General features: G+C 42.3%; 1 protein-coding gene across 2 annotated transcripts in view; it reads right to left on the bottom strand.

Annotated features, from left to right (window-relative positions):
* Nucleotides 1-870: 870 nt before the first annotated feature.
* The window catches only part of LOC126382664 (CYFIP-related Rac1 interactor B-like), a 22,510-nt gene continuing 5,714 nt past the window's right edge, over nucleotides 871-17,666 (bottom strand). For both annotated transcript variants that reach the window (XM_050032668.1, XM_050032669.1), the window contains exons 2-11: nucleotides 15,395-15,468; nucleotides 15,190-15,311; nucleotides 13,461-13,566; nucleotides 12,911-13,047; nucleotides 11,553-11,630; nucleotides 11,185-11,301; nucleotides 7,257-7,336; nucleotides 7,036-7,162; nucleotides 6,599-6,669; nucleotides 871-4,912 (exon numbers count right to left, since the gene is read on the bottom strand). In XM_050032668.1, the coding sequence (XP_049888625.1) occupies nucleotides 4,843-4,912; nucleotides 6,599-6,669; nucleotides 7,036-7,162; nucleotides 7,257-7,336; nucleotides 11,185-11,301; nucleotides 11,553-11,630; nucleotides 12,911-13,047; nucleotides 13,461-13,566; nucleotides 15,190-15,311; nucleotides 15,395-15,467 (981 nt within the window). In that variant the 5' untranslated portion in view covers nucleotide 15,468 and the 3' untranslated portion in view covers nucleotides 871-4,842. The remainder of the gene's footprint in view (nucleotides 4,913-6,598; nucleotides 6,670-7,035; nucleotides 7,163-7,256; nucleotides 7,337-11,184; nucleotides 11,302-11,552; nucleotides 11,631-12,910; nucleotides 13,048-13,460; nucleotides 13,567-15,189; nucleotides 15,312-15,394; nucleotides 15,469-17,666) is intronic.

Below are 17,666 nucleotides of genomic sequence, written 5' to 3'. Positions count from 1 at the left end.
TTTTTAACATGAGTATGAGTAAGTATTTATTAGGCTTGTCCACAATGTGTTTATTATGCTGTGTGTATTTGTGTATTTTTGTACTGTGTTGCTCCCACTGCTGCGAAACTAATTGCCCCACTGGGGACAAATAAAGCAATTGATTGATTGATTGATTGTTCCAATTTTTTCATTAAAAAAACTACTCACTGTTCAAAGACAGTGCTTATCAGCTTTTTCTAATCCGAAATAGCTCGGAAAAATAAAAAAAATGTATCCCAAAAAGGTCACGTCTCAGGAGGTTTAATGTATATTTAACACGGCAGTTAATTGTTACTGACTTTGTCCAAAAAAAAAAAGTTCAAATGTGTTTGCTGAAACACTTTGAGTGTTTGTCTGAATTGCATTTGATCCAGTTGAGTAACAGTCATCAGGGGATGTTTCTAAGAGAAGAGCCCAAAGGGAGAAAATATAAATAGAATAAAATTGGATCTAAAATTGATCCCTGTGGCACGCCGCAGGATATTAATGAAGAGGAAGTTTGTAATCCAAACAGGAACTGTTCTGTCTTGTGGGTGGAAGACAAAGTCAGACTCATAATAACGATATAATAAGAATGATTGGCTGATTCAGAAGCAGCTCAGAGGTCAGAACTCCTCTATAGGAATGATTTCCAGTTTAAAGACACCAGTACATTACGTTCAGCTGGAGCTTCCAAAGTTGTTTCCAGCTCCTGCAGCACAGACTGCACCTCATATGATTTTTTGAACTGATAACACTGTTGTTTTATCATTGTTATAATAATGCATGCTCAAAAGTTGGCATTCAGTGCAGCAGCAGCAGCAGACGAACACTAACTGTGAAATATGGACAGAAAACAACAGAGTCTCATTTTAGCAGAATCATATTTTTCTTAAAAATGTAAAAACTTTATTTGGCCAACACAAACATCATTTAAAACAATTAATGCCATACAATCCCTGACACTGCAGCGTTAACATACAAAGCAAATCAAAAAGCTCGTGAAGATTTCCAGTCATCAGTCCCGCGGATCAGATCAGTCCACACATGGAGAAAACTAAAGTCCACATCAGTCTGAGGTTTCCCTCGTTTCAGTACCGCATCGTCTCTGTCACAGTGGTTCTCCTTCTCTTCGCTATTCCAAACTGCTCTCAGCAGCCAGTTTACTACAGCCGTCCACATGTCACAGCTCAAAATAAAAATAATAATAATGTTTTTGAAATCATACCGTACCTTAAAAAGTTTTTAGATTAACATTGGAAATGTAACTGCAAAAACAGAAATAAAATCGGGTTTAAATATCATTCTGAGGACACCATTTTAAAAACTCCTCGTTTACAGTCGCAAGAGCCTGAATTGTTTGGGACTGTCTCATCAAACGGTTTAAAATGCTTCCTGAAGAAGGTCAACTAGATGTGCATTTGTCAAACCAACAAGTGAATCTCCCTGCTTGAAGTCTTTTCTCTTGTGAAACCAAAACATCAACTCAACCAGCAAAACAAATGTTGGGATTGGAACATTTTTACAAACCACTGATACGTTAAATTTATGCGTTATATGTAGCAGATAACTTGAAACTTTATGTTTCAACAACGCTGTGGTTAAATTTGTGGTAACGTTAAGGCACACTTGGTTATGGCTCGGAAAAGATCATGTTTCGGACTAAAGTACCCTGTTTTGGGGGTTCAATCCCTGATTGACACACAGCAATGTCTCTGTGAAAAACAACCGCTTGTTGTGACAGTATACCAGGTGGGAACAAAGTGACGGGTCCCTAAAAAACACCTGTGTTTGGTTTTTAAAAAGCTGCTGGAAACGCAGCGATGACTCACTATATCACATCCGATTTGTTGGTCTTGCCTATGTGTCACACCATTCCCCACCTCATATACTTTGTCACTTTAGAGACGCTGATATGACACGTATGAAATGTACAAAGGTAACATATTCGTGGTTTGTAGAAATGTACAATGCTAACATTTTGGCCCCTCGTCTGTTTGTTTCGGAGATGAAGAGTTCTCTGAGATAATTCAGCTCCCGGTAAAAACCTCCTAAATAATGAGCGAATTCTAACCAGGAAAGTTTCAGCTGGTTGCAATGTGCTCTCCTCACCACTAGATGCCACTAAATCCCCCTAAACCTAACACACTGGACCTTTAAATCTCAGTCACAGTGAGTGTTTCCTGCACTCCAGCCTCAGGGGGCAGTAAGGAGCCGATAACGCACCACAGAGAGGTGAAGAAGACGATGCACATGAAAACTTCCCTGGACAAACAGCACAAAGGTGAGACCTCTGCTTTCTCTGAGGTGTTTTTTTTTCAACACAGTGTTCTAGTTCTGCAAGAGAAAAGACTTAAAGGATGAGGTTAGTCTGATAAACGTTTAAATGGGAACCATCCGATGACAGTGACACCCACAACTCATCCTCTGAGGAGGAATGAGCTCTTTCAATTTACCAGCATCAAACTGGCTACTGAGAGTTTCGACCCTTTTCCACCAACAGGAAATGCTCATTCAAGCAACCAGGAACTTCTCTGGGCTGTGCGTGACTTTAGGGAAGTAAGAATCATCTGAAATGCGGGTCACATGATGCTCTAAGATCCAGAGACATTTAACTAAAACATGAAACAACAAAGAAACTGTTGAAAACTAATGAAAAGAGCTCTCATTGAAGACATCTGTAGTTTTGCTTCTTTGAATCACTAACTCATCTTTAAAGGCTGAAAGATTATTCTCCAGGCACTGGAGGTCTTTTGGAGATGTTCACGTGGACGTACGACTTGATTTTGTTATTTGTCTTTCGTCTTTTCTGTTTTGAGCTCGCCTCCTGAAAGTTAAATCCAGCACAGTCAGTTTGGAGTTTCAACTTCTCTAAGATATCTGCAGTCGAGGCTAATTACAGCGTGACATTTAGGATTCATTTGACCTGCAGCTGCTTTTCTGTGTTTAAAAATAGTTGTTTAAGAGGAAGTACAGTGTATGAGCACTTGGATTTTATCGTCATGACAATAAATTTTGGAATGCAGCAACATGACTTAAAGGGACCGTTCGCCCCCAAAATCAAGACTACATATTCTTGATTTGATTTGATTTGATTTGATTTGATTTGATTGTGTTGAGCACCACAAGCTGAGTGCCATCTAGTTCCATTATATTGTAGAGAAGGCAGACATCTCTCCGGCCGATATCTCCAACACTTGGCAACTCATACCAAAACAATTCTAGACCAATAAATAGCACTACAGGTCAGAGGAAGATTATGTAGTTTTGATTTTAGAGTAAACTGTCCCTTTAAATCCCATGAAAACTTGGTTTTAAACCTTAAATATAAATAACCGAAAAGGCAGCTGTTCAGGTTTGAAAAAAAAGTCATCCTTGGTTGTGTTCAGCTTAAAATAAAAATCTAATGATCTGCTTCATCAGGACTGTGTGGATGTGGTTTGATCACATTTGATCGACAGTGCCGGCAACACAAGCCAACAACCTAAAACAAATACAGAAATCTCTCATGCTGAATAATCCAAACTGCTCTGACTTTGGTAGAAAGTTGATGATCACATAGGACCCCACTGCTCATAGCAAGAGGCCGGTTGAGAAAATGAACTGACACTTATGTGGTCGAGAAAATGATGAAAATAATCACCCAAACTGTATTTTCTATCTTTATCTGTGGAACTGATGAACCCAAATTATGATAAACGGTACTATTCTTTCCTTTAAGATTCTGAGCTTGTGTTTGTTTGACCAGTACGTGATGTTCCCTCCAGCAGTTCAGTCAACTGACAAGTTGGACCTCGGCCACAGAGACTTTTTCTGAGGTAGGATCTGCGGCGCAAGGAATAATTCAATCAGAACATGAAAAGTTCCTGGGTTCTTGAAAACGGTTCTGGAAAAAGTTCTTGTGGTGGAAAAGGGTCTGAAGTGATGATGTCAGACTGTCAACAAACGGCAGCTAACAGATCTGAAAGCTGCATTCACGTCACATCAGAAGTGCAGACAAATGAACGGTAAATATAAAGGTTTTTAAGTCAGCTGATGGTCGAGCTGTTCACTCGTTTCAAATCCAGCAGACCCCTCTGCAGGTTCTAGAGAGGCCTGGATAATTACGGTCTCCTGAGGATGATTTTAAATGTTTGATGCTGCAGCAACAGCTTTCACAGCTGCGTCCGTCTCATCCACACGTTGCCATTTTTGTGGCAATTTCACATCTCCGTTCTGAATCCCAGTTTCAAAGATTTGATTGGTTAACTGTTTGTGGAGGTGGTGGAAACAGTCGTCAATGAGCTAAACACAAACACTCACATGAAACACTGATGTTGTAGATATAGGCAGCAATTCAGAGGTCTGATACCTTGTTCCAATACTTTCTCATATTGTGGCTGTAATGACACCTGCCACCTCTAGGGGGCGCCCGCAGAACTATATATATCAGTCAATTCACTGCAGTGTTTTCTGTCTGTGACGTATTTTGGAAATTTGAAACAGCCAGCGCAAGTAATTAGAAAAAGTCAACTGCACTAATCTGAACGTCCACTAGGTGTCAGAATAAACAGGTTGCATTGGTTGTAAATGTGACATGAACGCAGCTCGAGCACAATTTTACATCTTTTCTTGGATCAACCAACTAAAAGTTTCTCTTCTCTTTTTCTTTTCTTTTCTCTCCTTTTTTTTATATAACAACAAAAACCAGCACTTTGTTCAAATGAGAGTAAAAACATACAACAATAACTGAGGTTAAAACAAAGAAATGTTAGCTAAAGGTTTGTTCAGTAGTTCTCTTGAAATTTGGACCACAACACTTTTGGATCGTTCCAGTTTCACCTCTGCTGAAGAAGCACTGAGTTAATTTGGCTGCAACATGTTTTTGATCTGCTTGGAGGTAGCCTCATCGTTCAGATGTTTGGTCGTATACCTGCAGGGAGGGAGCGGGCAGTTTAATGAAAAATAATAACCACAGTATCAGCACTGATAGCGTCATAAAAGTTAAAGCAAAATCACAAGTCGCCCATTTTTCCTTTTGACACTTTGGGCCTTTCCAAAACCGGAGCCTTCCCACTCCCACTCTGTCTCACAGTGTCACCTTCACAACTGTTACAGGCACTAGAGAGGTGTAGAAAAAACAGTATAGCGTTTAAGATGTTAACGTCTGTATGACATTAATAAATGTCTTTCTTAGTTTGAACAGTTTCCACTCCTCAAGGTGGCTGCGTGGAACTTTTGTTTGCATCGAGCTTCCTCCATGACGGACACAGTTCTGTGTTGCACATGGTCAGTAAGTCAATATCGATGCAGGCTCGCTGTTGGACAGGTTTTATAACTCACTTCCACTCCTCACTAGACAGTACTCAATGTGGTGGACGCTCCACATGAACGTGAAAACGGAGTAGACGTGTGTGTGGAGAGTGTGTAGGGCAGGGGTCAGCAACCTGACCGATCGAAAGAGCCGTTTATGACCAAAGATACTTTTAAAAGTTTTCCTGGAGCCACAAAACACATTTGAGCCTGATGGTAACACTGCGTGTGAAAGCTAAACCAGCCTATCGACATTAAAAATGGGTCTAAATGAACATTCAAAAACATGTTTTACCACAAGATGGCTCCTCTGCAGTGAGCTACTTGTACATATTTAGTGCTTTATCTTTGCAGTGTTGACAGTGAAAGCAAACCAATCTGTCCACGCACTATTAAAGTCTGTAATTTCTTCTGACAGTTTTACTTTTACCCTGACTTGTGAACAAGACCCCGAGATACTTGAACTCCCTCGCTTGAGGCAGCAACTCTCTCAGCCCGAAGTGTTTACTGGTCCATCTACCCTCACCTGTGGTCATGAGCTGTGGGTAGTGATCCACAGAATGAGATCACGGATACAAGCAGCCGAAATGAGAGTGTGGGGTGTCTGGACTCAGCCTTAGAGATAGGGGGAGGAGTCACACATCTGGAGGGAGCTCGGAGAAGAGCCGCTGCTCCTTCGCATCGAAAGGGGTCAGTTGAAGCGGTTTGGGCATCTGATCAGGATCCTCCTGTTAGAGGTTTTCCCCGGGGCAGACCCAGAACACACTGGAGGGATTATAGATCTCATCTGGCCTGGGAACACCTCAGGGTCCTCCAGGAGGAGCTGGAAAGTGTTGCTGAGGAGAGGGACGTCTGAGGTGCTTTGCTCGGCCTGCTGCCCCTCCAACTTTTACTTTTATGGATTTGGAATCCATTGTTAGCCTCACTGGGGAGGCTCAGGACGAGCTCTAATTTATAGGAAAAGGTGCCGGGCCGTAGACGTATGACGCACATTTAAGTTGATGAAATGTTCAGACTTTTTTTTTTAAATACAGAGCACAGGCTTCACATTTTTACAGCTGGAGAATTTAAGAATTTCTTTAGGCCAACGATGATAAATAAAAAAGAAAAAAAAAAGCGTTCTTTATTTTCATGTGATATTTTTTGTCAAAGCCACAGAGAGCGGCTAAAGAGCCACATGTGGCACCACAGCTGCAGGTTGCCACACCTGGTGTCGGGGGCAGTTTGGGAAAGGCCCAATGTGTCTGTTTTAAAATGACTTCTGTCACTGCCTCAGTGTGTGTAATGTGTTTGTGGCGTGTCAGACCTGAGAGCGTTGAGTAATCCCTCCACACTGCTGGGCGGCTGCTCCTTCAGCACTCTGATGCAGCCTTTCATCTGAAAAAATATTATTATTATTATTATTATTATTATTTAGATGTTTCTTCATGAAAATTCGACTTTCAAAGTTAAAATCTGGAGTATCTCAGTGTGGAGAAAGATGTCCTTCCTCAGGTGTCATTTATTAAGGGGAGACAGCTCAGGTGAATGAGGTAAACATTTTAACTAATAGATATCAGCATGAAACTTATGAACCTACGACAGTGACGGTCAGTCTTGGCATCAAAAATTGAAATGGAATTTAAGACATCTGTTTTTATCACTTCATAAATCAGAAAATACTGTCAACAAATACTGTCGCCATGTTTTTAGGAATAAAATGTGCATTTAATGTGTGGTTGTGCGGTTGCCTTGCTAACGTACGTCTATATTGGAGGTCTTAACGAAGGCCCCGGCCGGGTGAACGTGGTCGTACAGGATGATGACGCCGACCATCACACGCAGGCAGAACAACACTGTCTCCTCACTGGCGAAGCGACTACGATACTCCCTGCACACACACACACACACACACACACACAGTGTTGGTTCATGTCTGAGGCAGGTGGCTGTGATGACGTGTTCAGGAACATGTCAGGACTCACGGTGTTTCCAGCATCACTTTGCACACGCTGGCCATCGTACTCAGACAGTCTGTCGTGTTTTCAATCGGGACGTCTGGATTCTGCACGACAACAGGACAATAAAATGTCATTCAAAAACCACGACCAGTAGATAAATGGTGTGTGGAAGAGGTGAACAATTGTGGCAATAATTCATATCATATAAAAACCTCTCGTACTCAGTGGTGAACAAAGTATTCAGATATTTAATCTAAGTAAAAATAGTAAAAATGTAACTGTTAAAGGACCAAAAATAAAAGTATTATTTATGCAAAAAGAAAAGTGTGTTACATTATTAAATAGACTGTGATAATATTTGATTATTAATACAGTTGCATTAATATATGGAGTACTGAGTAACTATGAAGACGGTGACTCTACTTAATCTATAGCTGGGTGATTTAATCTGTGTCAGCACATCATATTTAACATTTTGGTCTTTTATTACTGTGTAAACTATTAATCTGCACAGTTAGTAGTAATTAAAGTTGTCAGATAAATGTAACTAAGTAAGAAGTACACTACTACCCTCTGAAATGAAGAGTACAAATATAAAGCAGCAGGAAATGGAGTACAAGTAAAGTAAAGGTACCTCAATGTACTTTTAATTACTTACTACTTAGAATTACTGTTTTACTTTCTGAAAATAGTTTAAAAAAATGCATATTATGAAATAAAAATGGTTAAACTGTAATAATGCACGTGTAACTTAAATATGGAGACAAGTGAGAAAGAGAAAAATAATAACAAAACATATCAAATTAAACTTCTGCCACAAATTACACATTTAAACAAATGTCCCCTGGGATCTATATATATAAATCAGCAGCTGATTTCCTTCTCTTTTTTATGCTCTGCCATTTCTCCTCTAACCATCAGGCTGCAACCTGTGACAGGCTGTTATGAGACAGTCACATATATGGAGTTTATTCACATCAGCAAAGGTTTGTGACAGAATCAGAGAGGAGAGGGAGAGACGCTGTGCTGCTGCCAGAGGAGCCGCTGAATGAGTTCCCTCTGAGCGCTAAGAGAAGGAAAACATTCAGGACGCCACACTTTATTCCACACTACTGAAGCTGCTCCTCTTTCTGGAACCACAGAGGAGTCGCTAATAATTTCGCTTTCAGCCATGCTTGTTGTCGCCGTGGGCAACAGTGTGATGTCAATGTGTCAACAAGTCAAAATATCGCAAGTATCATGATATGAATTTTTCATATTATATTAAAATTCTACCGGTGTTATCATGAACAAGATGACGTGGCACACTCCTAATAACTAGGCGATAAAAACACTTACCTCAGTAAACACGGCGGCGGAGGATAGAGATTCTTTTTGTAATATGTGGACACAACATAAGCTACTGTAATGTCAAACATTAAACTGTGAAGTAGAAATTTGATAAAAAAGGAATTATATATTTTATGTACTAAATGGGCTTCTGTGGTCTGATTTTTTTTGCCATGTAGCTGGTTGAAAACTCTGCTTTTAGTATTTTCTGGCCTGTGACAATCTGAGAAGTGTGGCCCTCTTGTATTGTTTATTATTCAGCTGATAAAAAGCTGTGAAGAAACAAAGTTCCTGTCTTTTACTCTGGAGAAAAACATGAGGAAGCATGAAGATGTTCATCACAGCTTTATGTTTTGTAACAGAGGCGAGGCTACAGGGTCCCTGAGGATTTATTTCTCCTCATGACTTCATGAAGCACTCAGAGTAGTTGGTGAGGGCGACCTCTGCTGGAGCATTATGAAAAATACAATACACAGTCCTGCTGGTGACCCCTGCAGGCTGAAACTGTCATTACACCGCCCACATGAGATTAAAGGGATAGTGCACGCAAAAATGAAAATTCAGCCATTATCTACTCACCCATATGCCGAGGGAGGCTCAGGTGAAGTTTTAGAGTCCTCACATCACTTGCGGAGATCCAAGGGGAGAGGAGGTAGCAACACAACTCCACCTAATGGAGGCTGACGGCGCCCCAGATTCAAACGTCCAAAAACACATAATTGAAACCACAAACTACGGACGAGCAGTATGGAGATATTTTGTGGTTTCAATTATGTGTTTTTGGACGTTTGAATCTGGGGCGCCGTCAGCCTCCATTAGGTGGAGTTGTGTTGTTGTTTTTTTATTTAACCTTTATTTAACCAGGAAAATCCCATTGAGATTAACAACCTCTTTTTCAAGGGAGACCTGGCCAAGATAGGCAGCAGCAAGTACAAAACACAGTTACAAATTACACAGATAATATTGATGTTGCTACCTCCTCTCCCCTTGGATCTCTGCAAGTGATGTGAGGACTCTAAAACTTCACCTGAGCCTCCCTCGGCATATGGGTGAGTAGATAATGGCTGCATTTACATTTTTGGGTGCACTATCCCTTTAAATACGTTTTTTCTTTCTGTTCATCTACATGAACTTTGACCTCAGAACTTTTACACAAGGCAGTGGAATCAGTGACTTCAGTGACTCTAAAATCACTCCTAAAACTCTTCATTGACGTGAGCACATCATTTTATTTCCAACATGTCTTCTCTATCTTCTTTATGTGATTGCTTTTTATTTATTTATGTTTTGTCGTATTTTTGTTATTACATGTTTTTATTTTTTTAACTGCAGTTCTGAATTCTGTTTTTATTCCTGGTTCACCCATGTTCAGCACCTTGTAACTGTGTTCGGGAAAAAGTACTGTATAAATAAAGTTTGTTATTATTACTATTATTATTTTTATGTTTGCATCTTCCTGTTGTTTCCTGTTTTTTAGCAACAAACCAAAAGGCTCATTTACTTCGTCAAAGTTCAATCCAAACATTATAATTATAAACAAAACAAACAAACAAACAAGTAAAACTGCCGGTATACCGCCTCGCTGTTCTGTGTAAGAGGTACGATCACAGAGTGGGGAGTTGTCTCGCCTTTAAGTCGCCAGTGGAGGCAGTAACAGCGCCGTCTGTATAAACAGGACAGCTGACAGGGCAGGATCATGGCCGGCATGGGTGTGATGTTTTGATGACGTGTTATGTGTGTTATTTGTAGCAGTTAGCAGCTAACGCAAAGAAAATGTCCACTCCTTACCCTCCAAGCAGAGAACGAGATCAGCAGCCATATAACAGGGACGCTAAATGATTGTTATGTTCATGTGATGTCATCGTTACTGTTCATAAAGTGCTGCCGACGCGTATCTTATACGTCACACTCAAGGCTGCAGACGCTGTTGAGTTACAGGACACGCCTCTTCTGATTCCAAAGTGCCGACATGCTGTCTAAAATCACACACTGGAGCGACATGATGCAACCAGCGTTTGGTGCTGTGTAAAAATGCAAAGGAGGTGTAAAGAAGGGACTGTTTAGCGGCTCTATAGCGCCATCTCTGTGTAAAAAAGGCGGCTGAATAAATGAGTCAGCAGTGCAACCCTTCGAAACCTGGAGTGACATCACTTTCCCTGTGCTGCTTTCAAACACCTTTCGCAAGTTATCTAAACCTTTGAACTCTGAGCACACTGCTGCGATTTCTTTCACAAATATGGGAAACAAGGCAACGGGCAACTTGGTAAGCAATGTCCCACAAAATGCAAAAAATAAGAAAATAGATTTAGAAAATTATTTTAAAAAAACAACTATATTAAGCTAGTGAAAAACTATATTTATAATTATTATTGTTATTATTATTACATTTTTAAATTATGTTACAGAATTATTTTTAAGAACTCTTTCCAGCTTAGTTCCTTGTTTTTCTTTCTTTTTCTTTTCACTAATTTCTTGCTAATTTTTTGAGTCATTTCATCTTTCGTTGCTCATCGTCTTCTTCCCGTGCTTTAAAAGAAATCACGCCGATTTCCTCAGGTTTCAAAGGATTAATTAATAAATTCAAACAGGAAACAAATAATAATATAATCTTGGATGGACTCACATCTGAGACGAACTTTGACGTGGCGTCACTTAGCGTCTTCAGCATCGGCGTGGAGCTGGCGTAGAACAGAGACATCCGATTGGCCAGCTCGTTGTTGACCTCATTTCCTGCGTCGGCCTGGTGGGAAAAAAAATAAAGCAGCGGTTGCCATGGAAACCCGGTCAGCTGCGTTGTGACAGAATGTTTCGAGTTGATTCTGAGAGGTTATATAGGTGAGCTGGTTTCACGTACGAGGTCTCAACATTAGTTTTTGGAACTTTGTTTTCGTTCCCAAACCTTCCAAAACCTCTGACATGTCAGAAACAACACGTCAGTTTTATGGCAGACAACAGTAAACAAACAGGTGTGTTGTTCTCTGTGTGTCTTACAGACAGGTTGTTGATCCGCATGCGGCTGATGGTTCGGCGATAATAGCTGAAGTCGTTCTGGATGGCCGGGTTCGTCATCTGGGGATCATGAAGAGAAGAAGAACATGAAGAGGACGATGGCGAGGGGTCAGGGTTGGTATTAATGTACCTATTAAGATCCTTAGGAGGAGGAGGAGGAGGAGGAGGAGGAAGACGACGACGACGAGCTCGTCAAAATAAAGGGTGTGGCTGGTAAGATGAGGAAGAGAGGTAAAGAAGGGGAGGTGCAGAGGAGGTGCAGGAGGAAGAGGAGGTTAAAAAGTGAAAGAGTAGAGGTGTAGGAGCTGAACGTGGAGGAAATGCAGGATGTGGATGAAGTAAAGAAAGGAGGGTGTAGAGGAGGTGCAGGAGGAGCAAAGTGGACCTTGAGCTCATGAAGTGCAGGATGTAGAGGAGGTAAAGGCAGGGAGGTGTAGAGGAGGAGCAGGAGGTGGAGGACTAGCAGAGCAGACCTTGAGCTCATCAAAGCACAGTGTAAAGTGTAGGATGTAAAGGAGGTAAGGAAAGGGAGGTGTAGAGGAGGTGGAGAAGGTAAATGAGGAGAGGTGGAGAGGAGGTGAAGACAGGGAGGTGGAGAGGATTTGTAGAGGAGGTGGAGGAGGAGAATAGGAGGTGTCCGAGCAGACCTTGAGCTCATCCAAGTGCAGTGTAAAGTGTAGGATGTAAAGGAGGTAAGGAAAGGGAGGTGTAGAGTAGGTGGAGAAGGTAAATGAGGAGAGGTGGAGAGGAGGTGAAGACAGGGAGGTGGAGAGGATTTGTAGAGGAGGTGGAGGAGGAGAATAGGAGGAGCTGAGCAGACCTTGAGCTCATCCAAGTGCAACATGAAGTGCAGGGTGTGGAGGAGGTAAAGAAAGGGAGGTGCAAAGGAGGAGCAAGAGGAGCAGAGTGGACCTGGAGCTTGTCGAAGCGCACCGCAAAGTGCAGGATGTGGAGATAAAGAAAAAAAGTTGTAGAGGAGGTGGAGGAGTTGTAGAGGAGGAGAAGAGGAGTAGAGCAGACCTAGAGCTTATTGAAGCACGTTATGAAATGCAGAACGTGGAGAGGGTCAAGAAAGGGAGGTGTAGAGGAGGAGCAGGAGGTGGAGGACTAGCAGAGCAGACCTTGAGCTTGTTGGAGCGCAGTGTCAAATGCAGGATGTGGAGGAGGTAAATAAGGGGAGGAGTAGAGGACGTGTAGCGGAGGAGGAGCAGGAGGAGCAAAAGGAGCACAGCAGACCTTAAGCTCGTCATAGCGCGGCGTAAAGTGCGGAATATGAAGGAGGTAAATAAGGGGAGTAGCAGAGGAGGAGCAGGAGGAGCAGCAGGAGGAGCACAGCAGACCTTGAGCTCGTCGAAGCGCAGCGTGAAGTGCAGGATGTGGGCGAACTGACGAGCCAGTGCCTGTTTCTGCTCCAGGTGCTGAGTGGGAGTCGAACCCGAACTGGTGAGGATGTTCAGGAGACACCGCAGGCTGGACTCTGACAGGAGGGGGAGGACGGGGGGAGGACGGGGGGAGGACAGGAGGGAGGACAGGAGGGAGGTGAGGGGTGACAGGTAAGTTCTTCTCCAACAGTAATCACACATCCAGTCAGCTGTCTCCAGTTTCTTTCATTAGAAAATTAATAAGACAAACACACGTGTTGAATAACGAACATGAGACTTCTCATCTCAATAATGCTGTCGTTAACAAGTCGTTATGTTTAGACACAAAAACCCACTTCGTCAGTGTGACACCACCCATCATCCATCCAGTGTGACACCACCCATCATCCATCCAGTGTGACACCACAATTGTCAACGTCTGTTCTTTAATTTAACGTCCTGTGAGTTTTATTCTCTGAGATATACCAAGAGGTTTATATGAAGTGAAATATCGTTTTCAGGTTCTTACCGAGTTTCTGGGAGAACTCATAGAAGGTTTTCAGTTTACCAACTAGAGGAACCACAGCTGCCCAGGCCTTCTCCTGTACCCCCTCCACGCCAGGACTCTGGATGGCCTGAACACACACACAGGGGACATTTTAGCTCCCTGTTGTTTTCACAGTAAAAGCCTGAATACAGTTGTTAAATAAATAGTCAGATCCATTATTCCATCATGTCGCTCCAGTGTGTGATTTTAGACAGCATGTCATGTCATGGAGTCCGAAGAGGCATGATGGGAGTGACGTGTAACTCAACAGCGTTGGTCACTAGTGTGACATATAACATACGTGCCTGCAGCGCTTTATAAACAATAACAATGACATTAACGTGTCAGTAAGAATCATTTAGCGTCCCTGTTATATGGCGGCTGATCTCGTCCTCTGCTCGGAGGGTAAGGAGCTCCTGGACCTCATTGTTTTCACTATTTGAGGACATTGTCAGTCGCTGTTCTTCTTCTGTGAGTTAGCTGCTAACTGCCACCAGCTGCTTTTTAAATCTCCTGCAGTGGGTTGCACACATTGAGACAACCTGTACTGTTCCATTAGGTTACACCTCCCGTATACACACCCCAAGAACTCCCACGGTCACACCCACCTCCTCGATTTGTTGACTGATCGCGCCGCTATTCAACTCAACCTCATTCAGGGGCAGAGAGGGAGCAGCAGGAGGAAGACTGGGTGCTAATTTTGCACTGAATTTATGATACACACTGCTGGGTGTTGAAATTGTTGTGTGCAGTAGTTTTTGTGCTGTCACAAAAAACCCACAACTAACTAAAACCTGACTGACTATCTTACAAATTAAAACAAAATGATAAATAAATAAAATGAAACTTCTACCTCAAACTGTCACATGTCACGTCGTCGAAGCGTCACACCCGTCCTGCCGGCTCTCCCATTTACAGACAACATTTCAGTGCTGTTCCTTCCTCTGCTGCCGACTCCAACATTTCAGTGCTGTTCCTTCCTCTGCTGCCGACTCACAGGCGAGACAACTCTGTCCGTTCATTTTGCAATCGTACCTTTTATACAGGACGGCGAGGCGGAATAACGGCGTGNCCATTTACAGACAACATTTCAGTGCTGTTCCTTCCTCTGCTGCCGACTCACAGGCGAGACAACTCTGTCCGTTCATTCTGCAATCGTACCTTTTATACAGGACGGCGAGGCGGAATAACAGCGTGACATTCCTGCCTTAAAGAGGCCGTGTGAAAGCAGCTAGTGTTTCTCTGATGCTGTTTAGCATGTCGGATACAGGCCGCTATCCCAGGACGTGCTAATGTGTGCTCATGTTTTCTCTCTGATGACTTGAGATCAAGACGTTCAGGGTGTTTTTTTTCTGGGAGCCGAATTACTTTCCAACACTCTCTTCACGGAGGGGCTTGAGTAACGGTGGCTGACATGAAAACGTAAATGCACAAAAACTTGAATGTCCCTCTCTAGAGCCTGTGTTTGGTTTGTCTGGGCTACTGTAGAAACATGGCGCCGCAACATGGTGATCTCTGTAGACAGGTACCTGCTCCCTATGTAGATATAAATGTCTCATTCTAAAGTAACAAACACAACGATTCTTATTCTATTGTCAGCTGATTACACACTAAAGAACACACACTCATTATATTATATTTCCTGCCAATATGTCCCCCTAAATCTGACACACTGGGCCTTTCAGTACGTTACTTGAGTAAATGTACTCACCTGTCGTATCTCCTCTCCGGCTCCTCTGTACGCCTGCAGGTCGTCCAGGATGACCCGAGCCTCCGTCAGCACCTGGTTCACCTCCTCCCACACCGCCGTCTCCGACTGTGAGGGCTGAGCATCTGCAGGGAGAAACACAGAGGTTAAAGGTCAAACACACTCTGCTGTCTTGCTGTCAGTGTGTGTGTGTGTGTGTGTGTCTTACTCTCAAAGTCCAGGAAGAAGTTTCCACCATTGTTGTCGATGTCTCTGGTTAACACCTTGATCAGGTTCCCCATGCTGTCACACAGAGGTGGAAGGATTTCAGTTTCAGACAGTGGCAGCGAGGACGCTCTGCTCTTACAGTATTCATATATATATATAATCAATACAGTGATTAAAAGCCACAGAAATTATTCATAGATTACTGACAGCTTAAGTCACAAAGAATGGACTGTGGCCTCTGAGAGCACCATGAAATGTGCATCACTTGCAACCACTATCTGCTCCAGCTCAAGGTGCAGTTCACTAAAGATGCAGCACAAAAACACGCCCATACAGTTTTACAGCTGGGTGTAATTTGTATTTTTTTTGCATCTAAATTGAATGTGACAAAGTTCTAATGCTGCTCCCGTGCCAAGAACACAGTCAGTAGAGCGACGGAGAGAGAAACAGAAAAGCTCCAGGACCTGACAGACGAACCTCAAACAGGAATTTACTAAGGATAGACCGATACATCGGCCGGCCGATATATCGGGCCGATATTTGAGTTTTTTACTTGTATCGGTATCAGCCGATATGCGCGTGGGTTCGCAGATTTATTTTTCCCTGGCATGATTTACAGACAGGCATCCACGGGCAGCTCTGTGTTGCCGGAAGACCCTGCAGCGCACATGCAGCAAATCCTACTGTGTACAGTAGTTGTTGTTTAATTTATGCTTCAGCTTAAATATTTGTTTATTTTATAAAGACATTACTGGAAGATTTAAGAGCACTGAACTCTTTTTTTTTATTTGAATGTATAATAATAATAATAATAATAATAATAATATTCTACCTCAGCTTTCCATCTTGTTTTAGTATTTTTTACTGTTCAATAAATGTTTCTTATTTTAAATTTGAGACCTGTAATATTTGTTATCATTGTGTCATTTTTTGATGTAAATTGAGGGAGCAAAAGCAGTATTGGCCCCAAATATCGGCTCAAGAAAATCGGCAGTCCATAATCGGTCATCGGCTAAGGGTGATGGAAAAAAAATCGGTATCGGCATCGGCCCTAAAAAATCCGTATCGGTCTATCCCTAGAATTTACACATGACAGAAGGAAAATGTGTTTGGGATTTATGATCTCGGCCTGTCTCTGAAGACACTAATGATTTCACGGTAACTGCATGTGGCTGTTAGCGCTGGTCTCTGTGAACTGGACTGTTTTTGCACAGAAAGGCGCCAACTTTGCACCAAATGAAGATCACCTCATGTGAATACACAGGAGCACTGAGACACTGGTCAGGCAGAGCCCTACACTGTCCAAACCCTGGTTATCAAGGTGACTGGCTTTAATAAATTAAGCTTACATTAAACAAGAACATGTTGTGCATTAAAGGGATACTTTGGATTTTTGATGTGGGGTTGTATGATGTCACTCACCACGCCCCCAGTTTAAAGAAGCAGGCCGATAAGGAAGCCAAGCAATGTGCTGCTGTGGACGGGTAATTAACAAAATGCATTTTAGCCACATTAAAAAAGTCCCACCTAAGTGTTGAATTACCACCGTGTGGTTGTTCGCCTATTATCTGACCAAATGTCTCCCCTTCTGTTCCTGAGATATGACGTTAAAACATGATGATGTCACAGTCAAGCTGACCTTTGACCTTCATTATTTTATCCTGTTAGACATTTGTGTTTTGTTTTGTTTTGTTTTGTTTTGTCATAACCAGTGTGTAGATTCTTGAGTAATGGCCAAAAACATATTTTGTGAGGTCACACTGACCTCTGACCTTCGACTAACAATTTCTAATCAGTTTAATCTTGAGTCCTAGTGGACGTTTGTGCCAAATTTGAAGAAATTCACTCAAGGCATTCTTGAGATATTGCATTCACTGAATGGGACAGACACATGTGCTGACAGATAGTCTGACGGATGGACCGACAACCCGAAAAATATAATGCCTCCGGCCACAGTTATCGTCGGTACAGAGGCATAAAAATCTATCTCAGTTTAAAGCCCTTTTTAAAGGCATAAAAATCTATCTCAGTTTAAAGCCCTTTTTAAACAGGAGTTCTGCAAATTTGCAGGAAAGCTCAATCAGTCTTTTTTCAGCATTGGCAGTATAAAAACAAAATCAGGGAGTGCAGCAAAATGCCGCCTACCTACTTTTGTTTATACAGAATGCGCCTTTTTCAGGGCAATGGGGGGGGTGAGCAAGTAACAAAACGTGTAGCTCAGCATGTGACGTAAACAGTGACGTGGGAGGGAAGCCGCGGCTGGTCAGGTCTTC

The sequence above is a fragment of the Epinephelus moara genome, chromosome 21 (genome assembly GCF_006386435.1).
Source record: "Epinephelus moara isolate mb chromosome 21, YSFRI_EMoa_1.0, whole genome shotgun sequence".
Lineage (NCBI taxonomy): Eukaryota > Metazoa > Chordata > Actinopteri > Perciformes > Serranidae > Epinephelus > Epinephelus moara.
The sequence above is the reverse complement of the archived record's forward strand: the minus strand, read 5'-3'. Positions and strand labels throughout refer to the sequence as shown.